This window comes from Podarcis pityusensis (genome assembly GCF_964106645.2).
Source record: "Podarcis pityusensis genome assembly, chromosome: 4".
Lineage (NCBI taxonomy): Eukaryota > Metazoa > Chordata > Lepidosauria > Squamata > Lacertidae > Podarcis > Podarcis pityusensis.
The window spans coordinates 47,124,710-47,149,633 of NC_138027.1; the positions used below are offsets into that span (position 1 = coordinate 47,124,710).

Sequence of the window (24,924 nt, forward strand, 5' to 3'; positions counted from 1 at the left end):
ATCTCCCTCTCTAGGGGTAGAGGGAGTTACTTCAGAGATTCCTCCGTCTGACATCATGAAGACATACATGGTCCTGGCCCTATGGAGCTCCTACCTCTGTATAACCAAAAAGGTGCTCAGGTGGTTTGGGGTCAGTTTGACTGCACACTATCTAGCTTGATCAATTACTGACAGTTCAGCCCCTATTAGTTGGGAGTTTTTCTACTCCCTCCTTATACAGCTAGAACTCAGGGTCATCCCATGAAGCTGAGTGTTGGCAGACTGGAAGTATATTTTAAAGGCACACCTATGGTAGCGCATTAGACCAGGGGTAGAAAAGGGGATACCTTTCAGATGTTGCCAGAAAAAACTCCAATTAGCCCTGACTATTGGCCATACTGGCTGGGGTTGATAAGAGCTGAAATTCAACCATGTTGGCTACTAGTGTATTAGATCCCACCATCACCATCACAGTCCCTCCCCCCCCCCCCCCCCGGGTAGGGGACATGGAGGTTTACACATAAAAGTGGCGATATATAATACCAAATGGAAACCTCAGACATACTTTCATAGTCCTGCAGATTCTCAATAGCCGAGAGTAATCTTGTTCTGTCTTCTGGGTTTTCAATATTAAGTTCAATTAAATGGCTCTCTTTTAGATCTTTCAAATCTTCCAGAGTCTCATAGCCATTTAGTAAGAGGGTTGATGAGTAGTCCTGAAAAAAACAACATACTTCTGTTATTTTCTCCATTGACAGTTTTTTCTCTTTTGATTGTATTGCTGAAGAGAAAAGCAAGTGTGTGTGTGTGTGTGTGTGTGTGTGTGTGTTTCAGGGGTGTGAACCCTGATTTGGCCCTGACTTGGCATTTCAGAAAACAGGCTGCCTTGTTCTGGTAGGGCACTTGGTTTCCCACTGCTACATTCAGTAATGGGGCATTTTATTCCTTTTGACAAAATTGAATGACATTTGCAGGCATAGTAATCCCTCCAGAAGCTAAACTTGTTCCCTGATTAAACTTGTCAGTCACAAAGAACTCTCCCTCTTCCCACTCTGGTGTTTTCCGTATATGCTTCAGTGGCTCCCAGTTTGGTTCGGAGCACTCCAGAGAGATCCTGCTTCAGCTTGGATAAGTCCAGAATCTTTCTGAAGCTCCCAAGCCTCAGTTCTACTCAGGATTCATCTGAAGATTTTATGCACCTTTCCTTACAACTGCTTCACTTTGGCAAGATTATTCCCAAGTTTTTTAGAAATGCACTCAGAACTTTATATGTTTTTCTTTATTTATACACCTACAGTTTCAGTGAAAGGTTTCAACAAGCAAGCTGGGGCAAACCTAACCCTTTGAAGACCTTTTCTCCTACTTTACAATTGATTTACATTCCTCTTTAATGCAGTTTTCAAACAAATCATTGCTGAATATTATATAAAGAAAAATTTATATCTAGTTTGCAGGAGGAAATCATTATGTCACCAGTATAATTTATAAGTATGCCATTTCAAGCAGGACTGCATTTTTCAAGCAGGACTGCTGTAGCACAGGCATGTCTTTTATTTTGTGGCACGCTATGTATTTATAGGCATACATTTCTGAAGACTGTCCATGTGAAAAAAAAGCATTTGTGTATCTTACTGTGCAAAGTTAAGAGGACTAATTAACAACAGAAAATGACATTGTGATTCTGAAGCATTAATAAAAATGCTGATTATATTGCATTACATCAATGCTGTAGTATTTTTCTATTGTTTAAATAGTGGTGTCCAAACTTTTTCCAAAGAGGGCCAGATTTGATGAAGTGAAGGGCCATGGGGGCCAACCAAAGGGCCAACCAAGGTTGTTGACCTTTTTTTTAGGATTGAAGTTGTTGAGGTTTTTTAAGGATTTTATCCCAGGAAATAAACTGTCACAGGGGCCGGATTAAACCAACCGGCGGGCCGGATTAGACCCCAAAACGGACTTTGGACATGCCTAGTTAAATAGACCAATACTATGTGTGGAAGTTTCATATACCTTAGGAACTACATTGAAATCAGCTACAAACCATTCTCTAGTGATAAAGAAAGTGGAGTGAAGGATTTTTATTAATGAAATATTAAGTATACAATTGACAGGTCCTTCGAAAGAATTGCCGCTTCAAGATAGGTTTATATCCTTGCCTATGGCTCAGATTTGGTTTCTGATGTCTACTTGTTGTTTCAGATCTGATGAATAATAATCTTAATTATATAAATATCAATTTGATTATTTTTTTTATACAGAAGCTTTCATAAGCACTGGAAGCTTGTATCACGTATTATTTTAGCAACCCTTACAACCCTTTGTTCAGGTTATTGTTATTTTCTCTGTATTACAGTCAAAGAAATAATACATCCCTCCATATAGGACTGTTGTAAAATGAGGGAGGATACTCTATGGTCCTCCAGTTGTTGTTCAAATCCCATCAACCTCAGTCAGCATAGCCAATGGTCGGAGGTGGTGGGACTTTAGTCCAGTAACAACCGGAGAACCGTAGATTACCCCAACAATTTTATAACCTGATCTTTCATTTTAGACAATATATACCCTACCTTTTCCTCTGAGGACAACCAAAGCAGCTATTTTAATAGATGTACGTGAAACGCTTTGAATGCTGAGAAAATACAAGTGGTAAGATTATATATTATTGATTTTATGCATGTCATCAGATCTGGGTCACCTGGGAGCTTGGATCTAATTTCACAGAGTAACTCCCAAACTACATTGTCAGAGACATATTACTGTATATTGATGTTACGAAACATCAATATAAATCTGAGAAACTTTCCTATTCTGCAAATGTGCCACCTGTGACCAGTGGCGTAGTGTAGGGGGTGCAGGGGGGGCTGGCCGCACCGGGCGCAACATCGGGGGGGGGCGCTCGCACTCGCAGCTCTCTGCCCCTACTAAAATCCATGGGTTAGGGGGTGCAAATTACTTGCCTTGTCCCGGGTGCTGACAACCCACGCTACGCCACTGCCTGTGACTCTAGTCTGCACAAGGAGTCAGTTGTACATGCATAACCCTAGTCAGATAATCAGTGACAGCATCAAGCAACCCTTTGGGAGGGGGAGCAGAGGATTTATTTAGTCTCCCCTTCAATACCTGATTGGCACTTATCTGATTATTGGCTAATTATATCTGGCCACACACATGCAACCAACCTGGGTGATAATTTGATAGCTGCCTAATAAATGGAGCAATTTGACTCTAGAGGTCAAAGGAATTATCCATTTTAGCCAAAGTACACAACAAATCTTGCTTGTGGCCCCCAGGGTATGGCCTGAAGCTGCAAGTTTTGAGCTTGAGAATGATCATGAAATGCAAAAAGAAGCTTTACCAAATAAAAATTTTGAGTTTTACCAACCTGGAGATGGAGTCGGTCCAAGAGTTCTTGAAGCGAATTAGGCTTGGCCCTTTTACTCCTCTTGTGTGGCTTTATTTTTCTAGGTACAGATTCCTCTTCTGTAATAAGATCTACGTAAATGAATTTGAAATTCCCCACCTTGTTGTTTAGCAGTCCCGTCCACATACCCATTGGGGTTTTACAGATGATATCAATGATATCCCCTTTCTGGAAGAAAAACAAAAAAACAAAATGTAACTCTGAAACTAGTACTGTACATATTATTTGTGATACACAAGACTAGTCTGCCTCAGTTGATCAAAAGCAGACCAATGGGAAATCAGAGTTGGCTCAAATAGTGATGCACATTATCTAAAAAGAAAGGAGAGCTTATTTATCCATACTGTCATTAAATGTGGAGAGTAAGCGTCCATATGATGTTCTTCTCTAAATCACTACCTTTCCCTCCCTCCCTCCAGATTTTCTCATACCCTCTGCATTTCAGAGTATCCCTAGTATGAGAAAATCCAGATTGAGAGAGGGAAAAGTGGGGGAAGGCTGTGACAGAGTAAAATATCATATGGACAACAGAGAATTAATGAAGGTACAGGAAGCTTAATATCCACATTAAACGACAGTATGGATGAGGACTTATAAACAAGAACACCTAACTGAAATAGAAAATAGGATAGACAAAAATGGCCCAATCCATAGATTTAATTCCATATTGACAAGTGGAAACTGCAGTAACACAGCTGTTTCCCACACCATTTCAGGAAGATCAGAAGAGAAGTAACAGACCAATTGCTATAATTATTAGGTTGATAATATAATTATTAGTACTGCCAACCTAGCAGTTTGAAAGCACACCAGTGCAAGTAGGTAATAGGTACCACTGTGGTGGGGAGGTAAACTCTGTTTCTGTTGCGCTCTGACACTTGTCATGGTGTCCTGTCATAATATGTCTATTGAAGTTAATGGTTCATTAATTAATTAACAGATTCATTAATTTCAGTGAGGAAGACTTAGCTAAATACAATTCATTATTTCCAATGACAGTATCATTGACCCTGCACTCCCCCTCACATACTTACTTAAAATGTAACTCTAGCATTTGGTCTGTGCACTACTAATGTGTCATTTACACTTTTGCACTTCCCTCGTATATGAAGCATTATTATAAAAATTAAAGCAGGATTTTTTTTAAAAAAATGAAAACTATGTGTTTTGTTCAAACTCAAAACATGTTAATCCAAACATGTATGTCAGGTAAATAGAAAAAATGAAAGAGCAGCATCAAAATATCCAGAAACACAGGAGGTAATCTTTCCAGACAGGTGCCAAGAAAAAGGACAAGCAGTTGTGCAACACATTTCACCAGCTTCTGTATCACAATTTTAAGTTCTTTCCTGCTGCAGCTACCTGTGCCCCCCCCAATCTGCTCTTCAGGGTTGGGGGACCCTCAGAAACAGAATGGATGTGGGGCTGCTGCAGATGTAAAAGGGATGTCCACCTCCATGTGCAAGTGGAAATGATTTTCTGCTCTGGCAAGGCAGAATTTAAGCCAAAGCACTTAAGTTAACACAATATGCAGCTTACCAAATATGACCTGATCCAAACACGTCTGTTAGGCAAGTACTGTGTTCTGTTTCTGAAACATCTGCATTATGTTATTGTAGTTTTGGAGCAGCCATTGGTTTTTGCTTTCAGCCACTTTAAAGAGAGCATATCACCGTTATGCTCTAGTAAATACTGACAACCTGGGCAGTCCCTCCTTTCTCCTGGGACTCAAATTATTACTTCAGAGTTCCCCTAGTAGCAAATCAGCACTTAATCATACCCCACATTGCTGGGAACATGGTCATGAGACATCATCTTGTCTCTGTTAATATGGAAAAGTGAAACAGCTCCCTCCCCACACGTCACACTCCACAGCCATAACTCAACTAGAACTACAGCAGAGTGTTAGGCAGCACAATGTGAAGTAAGGCTAGAAAAGACACCTGAAGATTATTATTAGTTACGTCTTTTTCTTTGTGACACAAAAGCTTAAGGTACAAGTTTGATAAGAACGTATCAAGAGACCCCCCAGAGCAGACCAAAGATTCGTCTTCTCCAGGATCCAGCAAATGTCTCCCTTTGCACTTTCTCCACACCATGTATATACTTCTCTCTATATATATATTCTCCCCCCTTTCTAAAACAAAAGTCCCAAATGTTGTAACCTTTCCTCAAAGGAGAGTTGCTCCAGCCCCTCAGTCATTTCAGTTACAATATGCTTTTGGAGGGCGAGGGGACCAGAACTGTAGTCAGAATTCCAAGTGTGATCTCACCATAGATTTGTATGTTGTATGTTATGATGTCAGCAGGCTTATTTTCAATCCCTTTGCTAATGATCTCTAACATGGAGGCCACCTTTTTCACAACTGCTTCACACTGAATTGACATTTACGTTGAGCTACCCGCCACAATTCCAAGATTGTAACCTTGCTCAGTCTCTGCCAGTTCAGACCCTGTTAGCATATATGTGAAATTAGGTTGGTTTGTTTTTCTCAAATGTGCATCACTTTACACTTTCTTATATTAAATCACATTTGCTATTTAAATCCCTATTCACCCAGTTTTGAGACACTCTTTTTGTGATCCCCCAATTTCCATTCTTCATCTTGTTTCTTACCATCCTGATCAATTTGATATTATCAGCAAAGTTGGTCACTTCACTGCACACTCTTAATTCCAGATATTTTATGACCAAATTAAAACCACAAACTCCAGTCTAGTTACCTGGGGGACTCTATTTCTAACATCCCTCTATTGTGAGAACTGTCCACTTATTCCTATTATCCACTTTCCACTCTTTAAGCAGTTTAAGAGAACGTGTCCCTTTATCTCATGACTGCAAAGGTTACTCAGGAATTTTTAGTGGGGGATTATGTCAAAAGTTTTTTGAAAGCACACCCAATCTACATGCTCATTGAGACACTCAGTGGAAAGATTAGTTAGACACAAGCTAGCTTTGTGGAAACCAAGCTAGTTCTTCATTGGCAAGACTTGTTCTTCTATAAAAAAAGTGATTTCTATATAATGCTGCCTGAACTGGGAGAGCCTCACAGGTGGAAAGTGACTTCAGGAATAAAGCAAATGTAACAAATAGTTAACTCACCTTGATTTTGAGAGAGTCTGTGTCATAAGGACTAGGTGTGAAGTCTGTGTGTACTTTAGCTCTGCCACAGAAAGGTCCAGTGTAAGGAACTTCATCATCAAGCCTTAGGCTGTCCCTGTTGCTTGTCCCATCTGAGCAACTAGTAACCCCACCTGCAAGCAATAAGAATGGTCAACCTTTCACAGCATTTAAGATGGATACAACATGAAGCCAAAAGAGTTTGAAGATTAAATCATTTGAAAGTTATAAAACAGAAAAATCACAAGAGGTGTGCATGACCCACAAGATTTGGTTTGGACTCCCAATTCAACACTTTGGAAAACAGCCCACCTCAATCTGAGACACTTGGTAGGCTGTTTGAATAGGATTGGGCTTCACCTGAGACCACTTCATCCCACCTCAATTCACTATTTGAGGGAGTATTCTTTTCTTTTTTTAAAAAAAGACTATAACTCCCCCCCCCTTTTTACAGAAGTGGATGAAATTTGAAGGCATACTTACTGCTAAGAAGGAGTTTGTTGTTGTTATTATTATTATTATTATTTTGTTTATACCCTACCCTTTCCCCTGACAGGACTCAAGGTGACTTACAGATAAAACAAGAACCACTAAAATATAGAAAAAATATAATTAAAATACAATTTAACTTTGATAGAATCAAAGCTTGCTAAATTACAGTGAAATAGGGCACTGACTGTTGTGCTGGGCACCTTTAAAGTTTGTCCAACCGAAAAGGATATGTCTTTATCTTTACCCTTTTAGAGGGTATAAACTATGCCAAATTTCAGAAGGATAGCTGCCGTGGCTTACCCACAAGGATAGCTGTTGCAGTTTGCAGGTGGACAAAAAAAGAACACATAAGAGAGATGTTCATGAGTAAGAAACCTGCTACACTGCAGACAAATAAGTTTGACTTTGTGGGTGGGAAGAACTAAAATAGATTCACATTCAAAGTAAAAATAATTCCTTCTGATTACTAGCTTGAGCAGTCCACCATAACAAGGCTCTCCATCCATCCTCTCCCCACCCTGGTACTTCCTCCCTCTTCCCTCATCACCCAATTTTGGTTATATTCCTCATATGGCAAGCTGAGAGACACGGTTTCTGCTTGTAGTAGATGCATGTCTCTAGGATTTTTTTAAATGTATGGATTACCATGGTACTATGGTACCATGGTGATTTAGAGGTTCCCACTTCACCTGTGCCATCTCACAGAGATCCTGCCTGACTTCTGAGAAGACCCAATTCCTCCAAGGCACTCTGCTTATGCTTGGCTTCATTTAAATCCACTCTTCATTCCTATTAATCTCTACTGTCAACTTTCTATGGAGTAGATGCATTCCAGCCAAAAATAAGCTATGTACAGTTCTACTGAATTCAGTCCACAGGATTTAGCAGTGGATTTAATAGAATAATAGAACTGTAGAGTTGGAAGGGACCCTGGAGGTCATCTACTCCAATCCCCTGCAATGCAGGAATCTTTTGCCTAGTGTGGGGCTCAAATCCCACAACCCTGAGGTTAAGAGATTCTTGCTCTATTCTGTGTCTGTGGATGTGCAAATGTGGATCATGCCCCATGCAATTAATTAACATATGCTGCAGGGTAATACTTAATTGTGACAAAGTGCTAAGAGATAGACTATTTGGTTCTCAAAATCCTGAAACAAGGGAAATGCAATTAAAATGGTCAAAATCTCCATCAATAGAGTGAAGTCTAGAGCCTAGATTTTACTCAGGGCTCACTGAAATAAAATGGACCAAAACTAATACTGTGTGTTTTTCATATACGATGTAGAATAATCATCTGCTGACTGTTACCTCTTTTTTCAGACAAACAGGGATAACATTTTACAGGTGATATCTTAGAATACGCAAAGTACAGAACTTCAAAAGAATTGCACACTGGAGAGAAAAAAGTTTTACTCTCAAGATTTCTGTCATTTTGTCATCTGAAGAAACCTGCATCAGCACATTTGAGAAAGCACATAAATATTCCATTCAAATATGCTTTAGATAACAGCAGCATCTTGAATTCTCCCACGACAAAACAGATAATGGAACACAAAAATTGGTTCACTTGATGTGCTTGCTTAGCTATACATGGGGGAGGAATAAATACGGTTGCTAGGTCATGATAATTTAAAAGCAGCACCGCACCCTCAAAATGTTATGCAGTCATTGGGTGGTATTCACCTACATTTTACTCAGAGTAGATGCATTTAAATTAATGAACACGACTAATTTATGTCCATTACTGTCAATAGAACTGCTCTGAGTAAAACTTAATTGAACGCCATCTTTAGTCTTCGCTCACCCTATGCTCCTCCTGCTGAAGCAAGCAGGACTTCTGATTCTTTCTGACAGCTGGCAGGAGTTGAGGGTGGCCACTGGAAACAGGGGAGAAATAGAACTGTAGCTCTGTGGTGGAGCATCTGCTTCGCACCAGAAGGTTCCAGGTTCAATCCCTGGCATCTCCAGTTTGGGCTAGGAGAGAACTCTGCCTGAAATTCTAGCGAGCCTCTGACAGTCAGACAATACTGAACTAGATGGGGCAGTGGTCTGACTCAGTATAAAGTGGTTTCCTATGTTCCGGTAGATATGCCTTCATTCTTCTTTGCAACATGAGTGTACAGTGGTAGCTCGGGTTACAAACACTTCAGGTTACAGATGCTTCAGGTTACAGACTCCACTAACTCAGAAATAGTACCTCGGGTTAAGAACTTTGCCCCAGGATGAGAACAGAAATTGCACGGCGGCAGCGCGGTGGCAGCGCGGCGGCAGCGGGAGGCCCCATTAGCTAAAGTGGTACCTCAGGTTAAGAACAGTTTCAGGTTAAGAACGGACCTCCAGAATGAATTAAGTTCTTAACCCGAGGTACCACTGTAAAAGAAACCCAAGAGGCAACTTATATTCCATTTTCGGTCTCTCTCACATGCAAAAATTGTTAGAGAGTTTGTTCTTGCATAGATGGCTTGGAATGCAACATACCATTTTCCGTATCACGTTGACATAGGAAAACTAGAGTTGAGGCCTAAACATAGTGACCCCATTCCTAGAGGGACATAGCTTCTGTACTTTGAAGATCTCTGAGGGAAACAAAAGTTCCACCAGTACAGTTTTTCCCATCCGACTATACCACATCTTAGCATTTGATATCTGGTAAAATGCTACTTACCATGTGGTATGCCCCTACAGGAGAGATGAAGAAACTAAAATGATTGGGCCATCTTCACTTAGAAGAGAACTTTGTCCATACGAGCCCCACAATACATATATAGGCATCTAAATGTCCATCTTTGTAATGGGCTTTGCTGCAGTGGCATCTTCATTTTAAACTTCCTCCCTCAAAAGGCCCACCATGCAAGCTCAGTTTTTATCTATAGACCAGGTTTCCCCAAAGGTGGGTCTTCAGCTGTTTTTGGACTACAACTCCCATCATCCCTAGCTAGCAGGACCAGTGGTCAGGGATGATGGGAATTGTAGTCCAAAACAGCTGGAGACCCAACTTGGGGAAGCCCTTCTCTAGACCATCTTATTCCAGTGGACTTTGTTCATATGAGCTGGCATTAACATAAGTATCTAAAATCTGATGGGCAACTTTTTAGTTTTGCGGCTGCAGGTTGTGTATGGGATGTGTTATTTACATATGTAATTTGAGTATTGAGCTATCCGTTTTATATTGGCTTTGCAGTTCTTTTACACAATGTTGTTAGCTGCTCCATAGACTTGTGTTTGGTGGGCATACAAATCTTTAAATAATAAAAAAACCTGAGACAGCCTGACTACCCTGCGTAGGAGAGATCAGGTTTGGGTAAGATATGTTATCTGTATAAACTCACCATTGCAGTTAAGAGTTAGAAGTAGCACCTGCAGAATATTACCCTGCATTTAAGCACTTAAATGGACAAAAGCCATGTTGCTTTGGAAATATGGTTAACCTAGACCTAGGAAATGAAAATTGAATTGATATGTCAGTGAACAATTCTGTTTTACAGTGGAGTGGTGTTTTAGCTCAAAAGACTAAAATAGGATCATTTAGTGTCATTAATCAATTCTATTAGACAGAATGACAATATAAAACCTTACATAGGTTCTCTGTGAAAGCATATGATAACAAAATCCCTATCAGTGCTTGCCATTCAAACACCGTTGCTCACCAGATACAAGCCTCATCCATAATTTTTATGTGTACTGTTGATCAGATGCAACACATCCTAGGACACACTTTTTACTGACATACATAAGATTCAGGGTGTGATCTTAAACTCACTTTCTAAGGACTAATCCCCACTGAATGGGAATTACATTTGAGTAAACTTCTATAAGCTTGTGCCGTTAACTTTTCCTACTTTTTGTTAAAAAAGGAAAATTTGGCCTCTTTTTAGTTTCATGTTCTATGCAGCATGTTAGCTATCCCTTGCAATAGCAAGAACAGAGGACTTTATGAATGTGGTCTATTTTTAAAAAATACATAAATAAACAAAGGTAATACAAATATTTCTTCTGGAAAATTAGACTCTCTCTAAATTAATTTTCACCAAAGACAAAGTCAGCAATGATAAATAATATATTTCGTTCACAATATTTCACTTAAATGCATTGGTATTAAATAACATGGATACTGATGTAGCTTAATGACTACTTATCTAACTAAATTCTAATCAAAGTAGGCCCACCAAAATTAATGAGCCTAAGTTAGTTGTGTACATTAATTTGAACAGCATAACTAACACTGGGTACATCCCCCAAAGAGTTGGTTGTGAGTCATTAAATCCCCAGCAAAAATCTTCCTAGGATTTGAACTCATTGAGTCATTTTGGCCAAACCAATACTAGTGAACTGTAATATGGGAATAAGAAGAGTGACCTATTTTATAGGACTGTTGTAAAAACTGAAATAACATATGTGAAGGTATTTGCATACTATGCAGCACTATACAAACACTAAAATCTGGTATTACAATGTAAATACCCTAGTATGTTAAATTATAAAATGTAAATAGTTTGGGAAAAGACAGTGGGTGGTATCTGATGGTACCTTTGCCTTATCAAGAAGTATGGGTCAGGATCAAAACCAAGCGCCTCTGATGCTATGAGCAGAAGTGGTTGCACTAAAGCAAAGCCATCACTAGATGCAACTCAACCACGTTGAATTCTATTTGCTAATGGAAGCAGGGGTGATTTTCACCAGCTCTTGCTCTTATCTGTACCCACCTGCACCAAATCCTATACCATTCCCAGGGCAACCCAACGCAAGGAGAAAATTTTGATTGGCTGCCAATAGAAAGGGAAGGCAGGAAAGCCCTATTCAATGCACGTGAAAGCAAGTTAAGAATTGCCGTTGGCTTCAATTCAGACTTAGGTGAACTTAAGCCTACTGATGCTCTTATGTTCTTAAGATTGTTTCTAGCCATTCAAATATATATATATTCTGCAGCATATCATTAACTGGCACTTACTTGATGAGCTCTGGCCACTATTAAGACTATAGAGGCTGTCCATGGAGTCGCTGGCCTTTAGGGAGGCCTTCTCAGTGCCTGACCCTCCATCAGGGTCACTGTTTCGATTAGAACAGGAATCATCTCTTCCTTCATCATTCTTTAGAGCAGAAGAGAGAGAGAAGATGGTAAGTATAAAGAAACATTACCCACATATGCATTTGTCAAATAAAATATGTCCCCTTAAGGAAGCAGTATATCAAAGCCAAAAGATATCACAGTGTTTAGTTCATCATCTGCTGTACTTAAGCAGAACCAGTTCCACCAAGTCGTCACAAATTCCAAATTCTTCTGGGAAATGTGGATGTGCTAAAATTAAATTTAATAAGAGACTTGGCATTGTACCTGCAGCAAAACAGAATGGGGACCAAACAGAACTTGGAAGAAGGTGTTATTTTGTTTATTTAATTCTATAAAAATGTATGCATATACCCCCTCTCACAAAGCATCAGGGTGGTGCATGACAGTATAAAAAAAAATTTAAAGTGATACAAAGAGGTGATTAAAATATCTGGCTAATCAAGGGGCATTTTAAACATCTGCATAGGCATGTTGGCATAAAAAAGTCACCAAGAGATAGCCGAAAGTCAAAAGGGAGAATATTTGCTGAATCTCTGCTAGAGGAGCATTCTACATACAACATGGGACCAGCAACACTAAATAGCCAACTTCTAGTTGAGGTCAGCTGGGCCTCTGTAACATGGGGACAACTAACAGTGCTCAAGCAGATGATCTCAGTGATCGAGCTGTGATAATGGGATATAAGGTATCCTGCACCCATGTCGTTCAGGCTTTTGTATATCAATGCATGAACCTTGAACCTGTCCCGAAGGATATAGGCAGCAAGAACAGATGTTTTAGCTGAGATGTCACATGCTATGGTTTTAGTAAAGCCATGCGTAGGTGGTGGTGGTGGGAGTAAGAGAAAGAGCTTGCTAAACATATATAGTAACTCAAAAGAAAGCAAGGCTGTCTGAAATGAAGGCAATTTTGGCAGAAGACATACAATTCCTGTCACCTGGAAAAAGTGATCACTCCTCTCTGCCATTCTCTGGGCAACTGCTGTCAGATTGAAAATCACTTTGTTTTTCAGAATTCAAGGGACAAACATGTATGTCAAGGCTATAATTACTAGCTTTCACATAACAGAGCAACATCATTTTTTAAAAAAATCCTAGTGGTTTTGAGCCCTGCAAGTACGTCATTGTAGGTAGCAACCAAACAAATAGGCAAAAGGGGGGGGGGTGTCATTTATTCTAACAGAAACTTGGGTTCATCTAAAATTTGCTATAGCTGGTACCAGTCTTAAATCTCTCTGAAATGGGGAGAAGCCATTTTTTCTTTATCCCAGAATCCTGGTGCGGAAGCTGTTATCTGCAGCACCTGGGTGGAACTAATTCTGCTTACAATCTCCATTTTGGAACTGAATCCACAAACTGACCTCACGGCTATAATATCTAGCTGAATTTTTGTACTTTAAATTCTTCCTTGTCCCCTTCACTCCTTCCTCTTTGTAACATCTTGCCCAAGGAAGAGTTTAGAAGATCTTGAAAACTTACCACACTTTTGTGACATTTTTAGTTGGCCCCGAGAAAACGTATTTCCAAATTGTGGATTTTGAAGGTTTTTTCTTCTTCTTATGTCCTAACAGGATTGGTTACCTTTGCTTATGATTTGTTTTGGGGTGTTTTTTTTAATCCAGAGTGCTTAAAGTAATGACTGCTTTTTTTTTAAAATGGGAACATATTGTAACAGTGAGGCCACTTGCTATGTGTCACCGTCTAAGTTAAATAATTAAGCAACAATAACTTCACAAGAAAAGGGGAACTCGGGAAGCAACTTCTCCCTATTGTTGCAACATATGAAGTCAGCATGACAGAGAGGTAGCATGTACCTTGGGAGATTACAGTACATTCACGTTATTAGGTTTGGTGAGTAAGACAAAAGTGATGACACTATTAATCCACTACATGATCCACAAAGCTAAGCAGGGTCCAGCATAGTTTCAGATTGGATGGGTGACCCTGTGTAGAGATTCCTGCATTGCAGGGGGTTGGACTAGATGACTCTTGAGGTGCCTTCCACTTCTATAGTTCTGCAGTTCTAAGTTCATGTTTGGGTGGCAGGATGCATTACCTTGATGACAAAGTGCAATTTCTTTTGGCTTAGTAAGGGATTAAATGATCAGATGCCCCAGATAAGACTCAAAAGCTGCCTGATTTAAGCAGCTACACACAGGATGAGATTTGAAGCACATTTCCCCATGATGCCCATTATGGGAATTTTTATGTTCCAAAATGTATTAATATTGGATTAGGACCAACTCATACAAGCTTTTCTGTAACTCGTTAAGAACATAAGAAGAGCCTACTGGATCAGGCCAATGGCCCATCTACCCCAGTATTCTGTCCACTATTCTCACAGTGGCAAAATATCATCCGTTGCTCCCACAAGAGGGTTTCTGTTGTTGGCTGGTAGCCTTTTCCCCTACCTGTAGTGCCCCACTAGTTACTAGTCTATTCATGTTGCTTGTTGATTCATTGGCAAATGTGCACACTGCCACTATCAAAAAGAACTGTGTGCCTTCTGGTAATATTCTTTTACATCTAGTCAATTATTGAGTCCAGTTCTTTTACCACGTTTGCACTCTTAAATTCCACCCGTTAACTATATACAAAATGCAAAAAAAAGTAGGAATTTTAAAGCTATACCATAAGAATCCATTGTATCCAATATAGGTCAAACCCTGGTCTCTTTTTACGAAACTGCAGATGATTGTCTCAACAACTTAGACTGAGTCTACCCTCATAACAGAATGAGGGTTGTACAATGCCAAAGTGGTACCCATTCATCCTGCTGGTGGGAGATTACACTGTGGAATGCTCCCTCTGGGTTCCCCCCCCCCAACCTAACCTTCCCTGCAAGACTGTAGGAATTGTGCTTAGCTAGAATTTTTCTCCTTGATGTCTTTCTTTTTGGACACTTTCACATGGAAGATCATTCAGAAATGGTACCTCCTATGTGCACTCCTGTGTGGTATTGCTCACCCACCACATTTTGTTGCCTTATGCACAGTTGTGCGTGCTGTGGCTATTGGATTTCCCACCCTTAAAACTGAAAAATCATATTCATTTAGACTCTCTTTACATGAAAAACTTAACATACCACTGACAATTTTGACAATTCACATGCTATCACTTTTTTGCAAGAGACTGTACCATTCACTTATATAGAGAATTAGCATATTATTTTATGTCACCTTGAATAATAATCACTAACATTTTTTGCTTTTTCAAGACTTCAGTGGCCTGAATTGACATTTCCAGGAAGTATGCACAGTGACTCCCAAACTTCCTTACTTGGCAGTAATAGTGTATTCAGTATCTAACCATATTTATGTAGAACTGGGTTATATTTCCAAGGTGCGTTTCTTCAGTTAAGGGATATTCAGCTGCCATATAGTTTTCCATTCTGCTTGGGCTCTGAGATTCTTTTGTAATTCTTCATAGCCTACTTTAGTACTTTCATCAAATTTTGCCATTTTACTTTTCACAGTCTTCCCCGGGCCATTAATGGATTTTAAAAATAAATATCAGAATACAAATCATTAGACTATTTCACTGAACACACCTTTGTGCCAAAAGATGTGTGTGATTATTTATGCCTATCATCAACTCAGCATTTAATTTGAACAGGGGCTTAGCCTCAGCCCGAACATCTGTTGGTTAAAGACAGCAGTGCAAGTGAAGTAATATTAATCAAGAGTCCCCCATTGTATGTACCATGTGCACTGAATTAATGACAGAAGCAGGGCCACAGGACCATATCACACAAGCCTGATGGCTGCAAAGGGAACCCTTTGAGTGGAAAAGGGAAAGGAGGATGCCCACTACTTCTCCACTCCAAATAGCAACTGTCCCAAACTGCATCTCTCTTACTGCAGAGATCCAGACACATCTTTACTCTCACAGTGCAAGCTTTGGGCAGAAAAAGAAGTTGAGGTTCTGATTGGGGAGGGAGGGAAAAGCAGCTGGCAAAGACAGAGTTAAGCATCTACTCTTGTTTCCACCCTCCATTAGAAAAGTAGCCATTGGTTTTTTATTACACATGGTTTTGAATAATGTGTAGTTCTGCCCTAAGTAACTTCAGCCAGCTGTTTCACATCTGAGATTAGCAGAAAAAGCTTTGGATCAAAGAATATAACTTCTTCAGGGCATGATTCTGAGACCTGCCATTTTGGGAGTTATGCACTACTTTTGGCTTCCAGTGATTTTAAACAGTAGTCAAAGAGAGGCATTCTTTCAATACAATGACAACAACAACTTGGCATTTTGTTTTGGTGAAAAAGACTTAGAAAAACTTTATAACACACAATATCAAATAGAGAAAAAAGCAACTCAGGGTAACTTCTAGCTTAGTCATCAAAGTGTAAACCTATGCATGTCTACTCAAGGATAAAAACCACTGTGTACAATGGGAGCCCAGAAATTCTATTAAAAATTCAGTTAATGTATTGGAAGTCTGCAACAAAATAATTGCTTGATTTATTTATTCAAATCAGTGTGAGATGTAATCTCCCCATCCCCATCTGAACATTCCAACTCCCAAATGGGAGTGAATAAGGGAAAGTATTTGAATTGCAACACCTAAGATTTAAGGTGGATTCCAGTGTTGAATCTACTGCCACTAACAGAATCTGAACATTTCTCCCCACTTCGTTCCCAAAGCCTTCATTTGCAGAAATAAGATGCACAATCAGTTGCACATAAAAATTTCACTCAAAGAAGTGGATTGGCGTGATTAAGCATAGTTCAATAAGTTTGGAGAAAATTACTTTACATATTAGTTTTGCAATATCACTGCAGTGTTTATGATGTTGCCTGAACACAGTGACACGCACAGCTAAATATGAAGCAACTTTGACAGCAGAGCTTAAAAACCGGAAGTTAAACCACAAGCAGATAAAGAAGATCAAAAGATTTTAGTGATATGTTTACCATCTCCTCTGAAAGTGCCTTGATGTACTTTTTACCCATCCTTTTCTTCATAGTCATGGAAATGGCCCGCATCTTCTTTCCAAGGCTTCCCCCACTATTTGGTGATTTGCTATGTCCCAGTTCTCCACCATCACTTACAGCATCTGCTTCACATATCTGGGTTTTTTAAAAAGAAAAAAAGTTTGTTTAAAATTTTATAGGAGTCTCTTGGTGAAGCTTTCTGATGATACATGTAGCAAGTCATTGTTTTCTGCCCCCAAATTACAGTTTGTTCATTACAGGCAAATTGTGTTAGAGTTTCACTGGCAAGAATCTACATCTTTTGCTCTGGAAAGAGCACAAAATCAAGAACAGCCCCTGCCATTCTTCAGTGTCTGGAAAAGTACCAGGCTGACTTCAGAAGCATGGGAGAAATTTAAAGACTCTCCCTGATACTGCATTGAACCTCAGAGATACTTGGAGAGCCAGGAGACTTCTCGGCACTTTTTGAATGTCTGAGACTAAATGTAATGAGGGTGAGCTTCACTGTGGAAGAGGTCAGGGCTGCTCTTTCTCATGCACACCCCACAGCCAGGCTGAGCTTTGAAGTCAACATAATGTAAGAAGGCCCTTCCCCCTGTACTTGGATGGGGGAATAGGGTAATGATGATAGTACTCTGGCTGGCAACAAGGCAAGGCAAGATTTGTTGGCCCTTGTCCAGTTGTGTTTGGACATGCCTCTGTAAATCTCCAAAACTATGGAAGGTGGGTGTATAACTAATTACCAGCAATGTAACAGGCAATAGACAATAGATGACTATGAGATGTACAACTTCTCAACAACAGCAACCTGCTGTTTGAGTGTTTTCCCCTCCGAAAACCAAGGTTCTGTGTGCTGTATCATCAAATCATTAAGTCTGCACAAATTTTACTCAATTCAGCAGTCAGTTGCTCACTTAGTTGGTGCAAAATCCACTGTATTTTGCACAATGTGCTTTCTGTTGCATGTACAGAAGTTAAGGAGCCATTATGTAAAATAACTAGATTGAGTAATATACAAACCTCAGATGAATCATCTGGCTTTGAAACTGACTGATGTCTGCGCTGGTCAAAGTTCCCAAAGCTACTTGCTCGCTATGAAAAGAAAAAAATAAATATAGATAGACACACTAGCATAATTATTTATTTTTAGAGTAAGCTGATACAAAGTTTTCATAACTTTGCTGAGTGTTCCAGTTGGTACATGTTATGCATTCATATTTGACTTATGGTCAGCGATGATAATCAAATACATTATAGATGAGGCAATCGGAACTTTGCAGAGTTGGAAGTTATCAGTTGTTACCTTTATCCTGAGTCCAGTCCCAAAGGATGGCTCTACTCATCAATCTCACCCTGAGCAGGTAGCTACAGTTGACTTTTAAAGTAACTAAGGTCAAATCCACACCATACATTTAAAGCACACCCAACCTACATGACTCCCCGTCCCAAAGAATTATGGGAACTGTAGTTGGTTAGAGGTGCTGGGAACCATAGCTATGGGAGGGAAAGATTACAGTCCCCAGGATTCTTTGGGAGGAAGGCACATGTTTCAAATGTGCATTGGATGTGCTTTAAATGTCTGCCTTAAGACACACACTTTTTGTTATCTTCTACGCAGGTTTGCCAAACACTCCTAATGTACTACAAAGTGTTTTTTAATTGTGATCAAATCAACAAAGGATAAGGTAGGAACAATGAGTTGGATTCAGATTTAGTGTTATGCTTAATTTAAGCCCTACTGGTTTCAGTGAGTCTACTCTCAGTATTACTGAATGCTACTCTATTAACTCCATTTCTTTTATAACAACAAAACATATGTACTAAAGGTAAAGGTAAAGGGACCCCTGACCATTAGGTCTAGTCGTGGCCGACTCTGGTTGTTGTGGTGCTCATCTCGCTTTACTGGCCGAGGGAGCCGGCGTACAGCTTCCGGGTCATGTGGCCAGCATGACAAGGCCCCTTCTGGCAAACCAGAGCAGCGCACAGAAATGCCGTTTACCTTCCCGCCAGAGCGGTACCTATTATCTACTTGCACTTTGGTGTGCTTTCGAACTGCTAGGTTGGCAGGAGCAGGGACCGAGCAACGGGAGCTCACCCCGTAGCGAGGATTCGAACCACCGGCCTTCTGAGCAAGTCCTAAGCTCTGTGGTTTAACCCACAGCACCACCCGCATCCCGGTACTAAAGGTAGTTTGGCTATATTTACATATTGCCCTTTTGGTTCTGCAAGGGTTTGATGGTTGGTTCTGAAAGAGTCTCATTATGGGTATGTTTGCATTGCTGACCGTTATGCAAAGTGATAAGTGTGCATTCAAGTTCAGCAGTGGTGATTCTAAGAATGATGTACATGCAGTTGACACTAACTGTACACTTTACAAAGTAGCTTCCTTGGAGAATTTTCAGTCTGGAAGGTGCCTCATCTTATTACAATCCTGGTAATAAATCACAAATTTACTACCTGTGTTAGGTCCCATTTCTTTTACATTCTTTTGAAACTAAAAATAAAGAGTAATAGACAATTTACTGATGGAATAAAATTATCATTTGGACAACTAGTTCGCAATCACATGAAGATCAGTCTTGCTAGCTGCAACCCTATTTTGATTGTTTATTTGATTTTATAGCTCACATTAATCCTCAAGGCTCAGGAATAATTCCTTATCTAGAGCTGCAATCTCACTAGTGAAAAAAAATCTGATTGAGTACAGTGGAAATGACTTCAGAGTAAATTTGCTTAGGATTGCATTGCTATTCATTTTCAACACCTCCTCCACCCCCCAAAATGGGGCAATGGGAAGGTCATCATGGTGCAAACACACCAGCAGGAAGGCCAAATTGGTTCTGCCAATGTGTTTGTAGCACACTGATCTCCCTGTCTCATCTCTCCTCCCTTCTGGTAGGCAGCATTGCCCCATCTGCTGGAAACTAGTGTAGTGGCTCTGCCCCACCTAGTGAGCCACTACTGGTGCATGTGAGAGTTTCAGGCCTGGGGTTATCACAGCCATCCCATGCACGTAGCTGCCAAACAGTCTGTCAATGTGGCCCTTGAGCTATGAAAGCTTCTCCACTCCTGGCTTACTCTAATTTTATATCAAGTTTACTTTGCCCCCTTATTTGATTCATGGTAACAGAACATTTTCATTGCTACCTATTACATATGTTGTGTGTGTGTGTGTGTGTGTGTGTACATTTTGCAAATGGGTGTCAGATATCCCCCTCAATTCATACAGTTAACATTTCATTTACAGACTTTCTATATTAAATCAATGAACAATATCCTGACAAGTGGTGAGAGGCATCTCAATAGTGTGATATAACACACACGGCACCAAAGATTATGGGCCTATCAGGCAGGATTAACACCTTTTGCTGACTTTTCAGTCCTGCTGAATATGCCCCACAGCACTGTAGATAAATGAAGGAAGGCTACAATTCACCACAATGTTTAATTGAGGAACAGGCTCGTGCCATGATACAAATTTAGCAGCCAGTGCCTTTCAGTAGCATTCGGGATGCCTACGATGAATCCCTGTATATTGAAGTGCTGATGTGATAGTGAGACACTGAGGAGCAGAGGGGAAATAATGCTTATCGTTGCTGTTCTCATAAAGAGCCAGAGCTGAGGGAAATCAGTTATTCCTTTCGAGGCTCACAACAATCTTCTATCCTATCTGAGCAGAGGCCTTGGGCTATTTTGTCATGTACCTTTGTGTTGTGCCGTACTTATTAAACATTAATAAGAGCTGCAGGATGGTTTCCACCATTCTAGATAATGGCCTTGTTGCACAGGAGAGCATTAAGCAGGGCTACTTCAGCAATTCTCAGTCCCAACTTCTTTTTTCTCCCCATTAAGTAATCAATATAGCTGCCACCTTTTAAAATGCATTCAATCCCATGACAACAGTGTAGAAAAACACACTGAGGAGCTGAGGGCCTGCAGTGTGTGTGTGTACGTGACTCCTGAGTCCTTCTGCTCGCCTGTGCCAGCAGCCATATCAGCTTCAGTGAGTATCTGCCCGGTGAAGCCATTGGTGTAATGTGGGAGCCTTATTTTCCAGTTTTACAAAAGCTTTTAAAGCAAATGCAAGTCTCTTGGAAGAGAATGGGCCATTGATTTTGACACTGGTATTCAGAATCCCATAAAATTAAGTGATTCTCTTTTGGAAGGATGACTACATTAAGCAAATTAATCTCCCTGAACATAAAATGTGCTGCAGGAAGGGAAGGGTTTGCATGCACCCATTAAGAAGGAGCAAGAACGCAGGAGGTTCCCTTTGGGCACCAAAATATTTCTGATTGGATGATTTGCCAGGAGAAGAGGAATGTGAGAGCTGGTGAACAAGCTTACTTCTTGGTCAACTCACTGCTATGTTTTCAACAATTCAGCCCCTGTAAAGCTAGTTCTGGTGTCCTCCCTTTTGTAAGTCGCATGGAGTTGAGGTTGCTGGAGGATGTTCTGCTTTCACAAGGGCTATGAACTCTTAGGTCCAGATTCATAAATACCCCATGAACCAACATAGCCAAAAATCAGGGATTATTTTTTTTTGTTCAGATATTTCTAAATCACAATTTCATAGAAGAGATAACAAAGCAGTGTACAGCTTGAGAACAAGTACTATAACAAGAACATCATTAAAAGCATCAAGAGCGTATCAGCAAAGCTGGCTGATAAAAAATAAATCAAATTGCAAAGGCCTAAACAATACAGTTTTTGCTGTAGAACTGTGGTGAAGCAACATCTGGATGGCCCCACGTTGGCCACCCATTTCTTCTTGCTTGCTTTTCCACCTTGCTTTTCCTTAACTGAAGGCTCTATATACATATAAGTATGCCTGTCACTATTGCTAGGATGTTCTTCTTTCCCTTCCCCCTTAATTTTTACTATATACTTTTGAGAAGAGGTTTTCAGCACAGAGGACAGGAGGTGTAAATGTGCTACTGGTTGAGGTGCTGACATTGTTATAATTGTTGTATTTTCCATTCCCCGTCTAAATCATCACTAACTTTTATTCTTCCTTTCTGGGAGGTCTGTAGTACACTGGACTTCCTGAGAGCCAGAGTTAATCCCTGCATCACATTCCTCAAGAGTAATAATCAGCATTTAATACTGGGAAATATTAACAGAACTAATGCTTACAGTCAGACCCAAGACAGCCATAAACCGTATCTTGTGCTTTGTTAGGTTATGCTAACTAAAGAATTATCTGTCTAGCTTATTAGCATTTGGTGAGGTAGACAGCCTTAAGATGCCAAGTTATGCTTTTCTATGAGCACAAATGGGGGTTGTATGAGATCAGTGCTTATTAGATTGCACCTATGGTAAATACGCACTGCAGGAAAGACAACACAGAGCCTCATGTACCACTAAGACAAAGGATAAAGAAAGATCATGTGGGAGATCATGTGCTGGTCTTCTGAACAGGAATGAGGTTCATCCACCTGCTTTTATAACATTGGCTTTTATTTGTCCCGTGTGCAAAATCTTTTTTTAAATATGGCCATAAACTGTTTCATCACCATAAGTGCTCCTTTGGAACTAGGTTAGTATCTTAGGATAACTGTTGAGAGACTTTAGTGAGCTGTTCACATCTCAAATATTCATCCAGCTTTGTTCACAAGGTGTTTCTTTTTATTCGTGCATGGCATTTTCCTGCTTTGTTAAGAATTATGGGGCAGAATGCATCCATTCTGAGCCATGCAGGTGTGGAAGCACTCCACCTAGTCCATAGCTGCTTCCAACCATTCTGGGCTTTTTGACATTATAGAACTGGGGCATTCAACATAATATATGCTCTCTTTGTAAAGGCAGCCTTCTGATCTGGTCTCAAAAAGCAGGTTGTGGTTGACTTTGTTAGCAAGTTTAGTGGCTGTGTCTCTGTGGAGATGTTTTGCAGATATTGGCATACATAATAAATAACCATTTCCTGAAAGCATCTCAGTTCTTTAAGCTAAGGCTTTCAACTTTGTGATGGCATTTACCTTCTTTGCCCCATGCTATGTGATTATTGGTCATTAAATTTGAAAAATTTGAAAAATGGGGATGTTCAACTATGTTGAGATCCACAATTTGGGAAAGCTCTAGATGAATGTTTTCTTCATTACAGGTGTGTGTGTGTGCAGGCACAATCTGCTTTAAATCTGTTTTGTGGACATGTCTATCACAACTTTAGTTTTGGGAGCTCCAGAAGAGCACTACGTTCAGTTAACGACCACCACAAAATGACGCAGGAAAAATAAAAGGTGCATTGGACCCTTAAGCACTATTAAATACTTCATAAATCTCATTAACAGACTATTACAAAAATCACTGTCAATGGGAGAAACTGTTTGTCTTGCCTGAAGCCATTGATCATGGCCTCCATTAAATGAATGATAAACTCCCTGTTGTCTTCATTGGAAGTGTGATCAAACTCTTTCGTTCCTTTATTATCAATGTTGCTACCACATTGTTATGAATCATAATGTCAAATAGTGTTATGGTCATGAGAATTAGAGCAAATATGTTCTAGGAGATAAGGTTTGTATTAAATGCAGGTCCTAACCTGTCCCTATTATATCTAACTTCCTTCTTGAGCTTCCTTAGTAGCTGGAGATTAAGAAAAGTTTCAGTCCCCTCAGCTATGTTTTACTGTATCCATCCAGCAGTGCCCTTGACCATAAGCAATGACCAACTGTACACTAATTCTTAGGAAGATTTTTTTTTTTATAAAAAAAGGAATATGGAGGGGAGGGAGGAATTTTACTACTTTTAAATGAGTGTTTGATGCATCATTTTGGTTTACCTGATTAATGTGCACAGCAAACTCAGCCACGAGAGTTGTAATGTTTCTGCAAGCTTCCCTAAAGCGAAGCTCAGCCATTAATTCAATGGCACATGTCAGCTCAGCAGAACAAGGTCACTCTTCTCCTTCAAGGGGAACCTTTTTAGAAATAATAAAACTGACAGAAAGTTCTTTTTTGCATGCTTTATATCACCTGAGGTTGAGTGCTGCAGTGAATATAGCAGGGCTTATAAACAACCTCATGCCCAAGCAGCCCCCAACCCACCAGGTTTTTTGAACCTAAACTTTTTATTTTTTTAAAAGCCAATGACAGCTTTATGCACAGCAAATATGCCATATCATGTAATCCTAAATAAATAAAAATAAGTAAATCTTTTCTTAGGATTTTTGGAGGAGAAGGTTTGTAAGCTCAATGAGCACAAATGGCTGATGTTGCAGGCAGCAGGTTAATAAGGAAGAAAAATATAGAGTGAAGGACTTTGTGTAGTCAATTCCACAGAGGTTTCACCTTTGAGTGCAAAGTGAGGAAAATTTATTTCAAATATTATTGGATTGCCCTGTCTCCAGTTCATTTATATAGTGGACTGTAAATCTGTAAAAGGACTTTTTAAATGTAAAGTAAATGCAAGGTTGATCCAGCGCACTGAAGTTTACAAATAACTAGGACCAGCTGAGTAGCTGTTTGACAGATGGTAAAAACTGAAACCTGCTGACTTAGATGCAGAAAAGAAAGAGCAAAGTGTAATCAAAACCCCAGTACTGAAGCAGCTCCACGTTTGGCCCACCACCACATTTTTTTAGAGCAGGAATGGAACCAAATGTACTGTATAGGTTATTCAAGTGACATGGGTTCAGTATGCAGATGGCCTGGATACATTGGGTGTCCAATTAAGTCATACTGGGAGCAGACTTAATGAAATCTATGCTCGTAAGCTTGACTAATGGTGGATATCACTCATAGGATATCCATGTGGGCTCTGTAATCTCTCCTACAGTTTAAATGACACTGGGTTGAACTGAACATTGCACTATTACAAACATTCCATCTATGCAGGCATATCAGACAGGAGAATTTCCCTTCCCTTTCCCCATGAGCTGTTCAGAGGGGGTTCTCCTGACCCCTGC

General features: G+C 39.9%; 1 protein-coding gene across 3 annotated transcripts in view; it reads right to left on the reverse strand.

Annotated features, from left to right (window-relative positions):
* Positions 1–24,924, reverse strand: part of SAMSN1 (SAM domain, SH3 domain and nuclear localization signals 1) — a 74,211-nt gene that overhangs the window by 5,370 nt on the left and 43,917 nt on the right. For all 3 annotated transcript variants that reach the window (XM_081004350.1, XM_081004351.1, XM_081004352.1), the window contains 6 exons: positions 18,039–18,110; positions 16,998–17,153; positions 11,962–12,100; positions 6,504–6,655; positions 3,362–3,568; positions 545–695 (listed from right to left, as the gene is read on the reverse strand). In XM_081004350.1, coding sequence (XP_080860476.1) covers positions 545–695; positions 3,362–3,568; positions 6,504–6,655; positions 11,962–12,100; positions 16,998–17,153; positions 18,039–18,110 — 877 coding nt within the window. The remainder of the gene's footprint in view (positions 1–544; positions 696–3,361; positions 3,569–6,503; positions 6,656–11,961; positions 12,101–16,997; positions 17,154–18,038; positions 18,111–24,924) is intronic.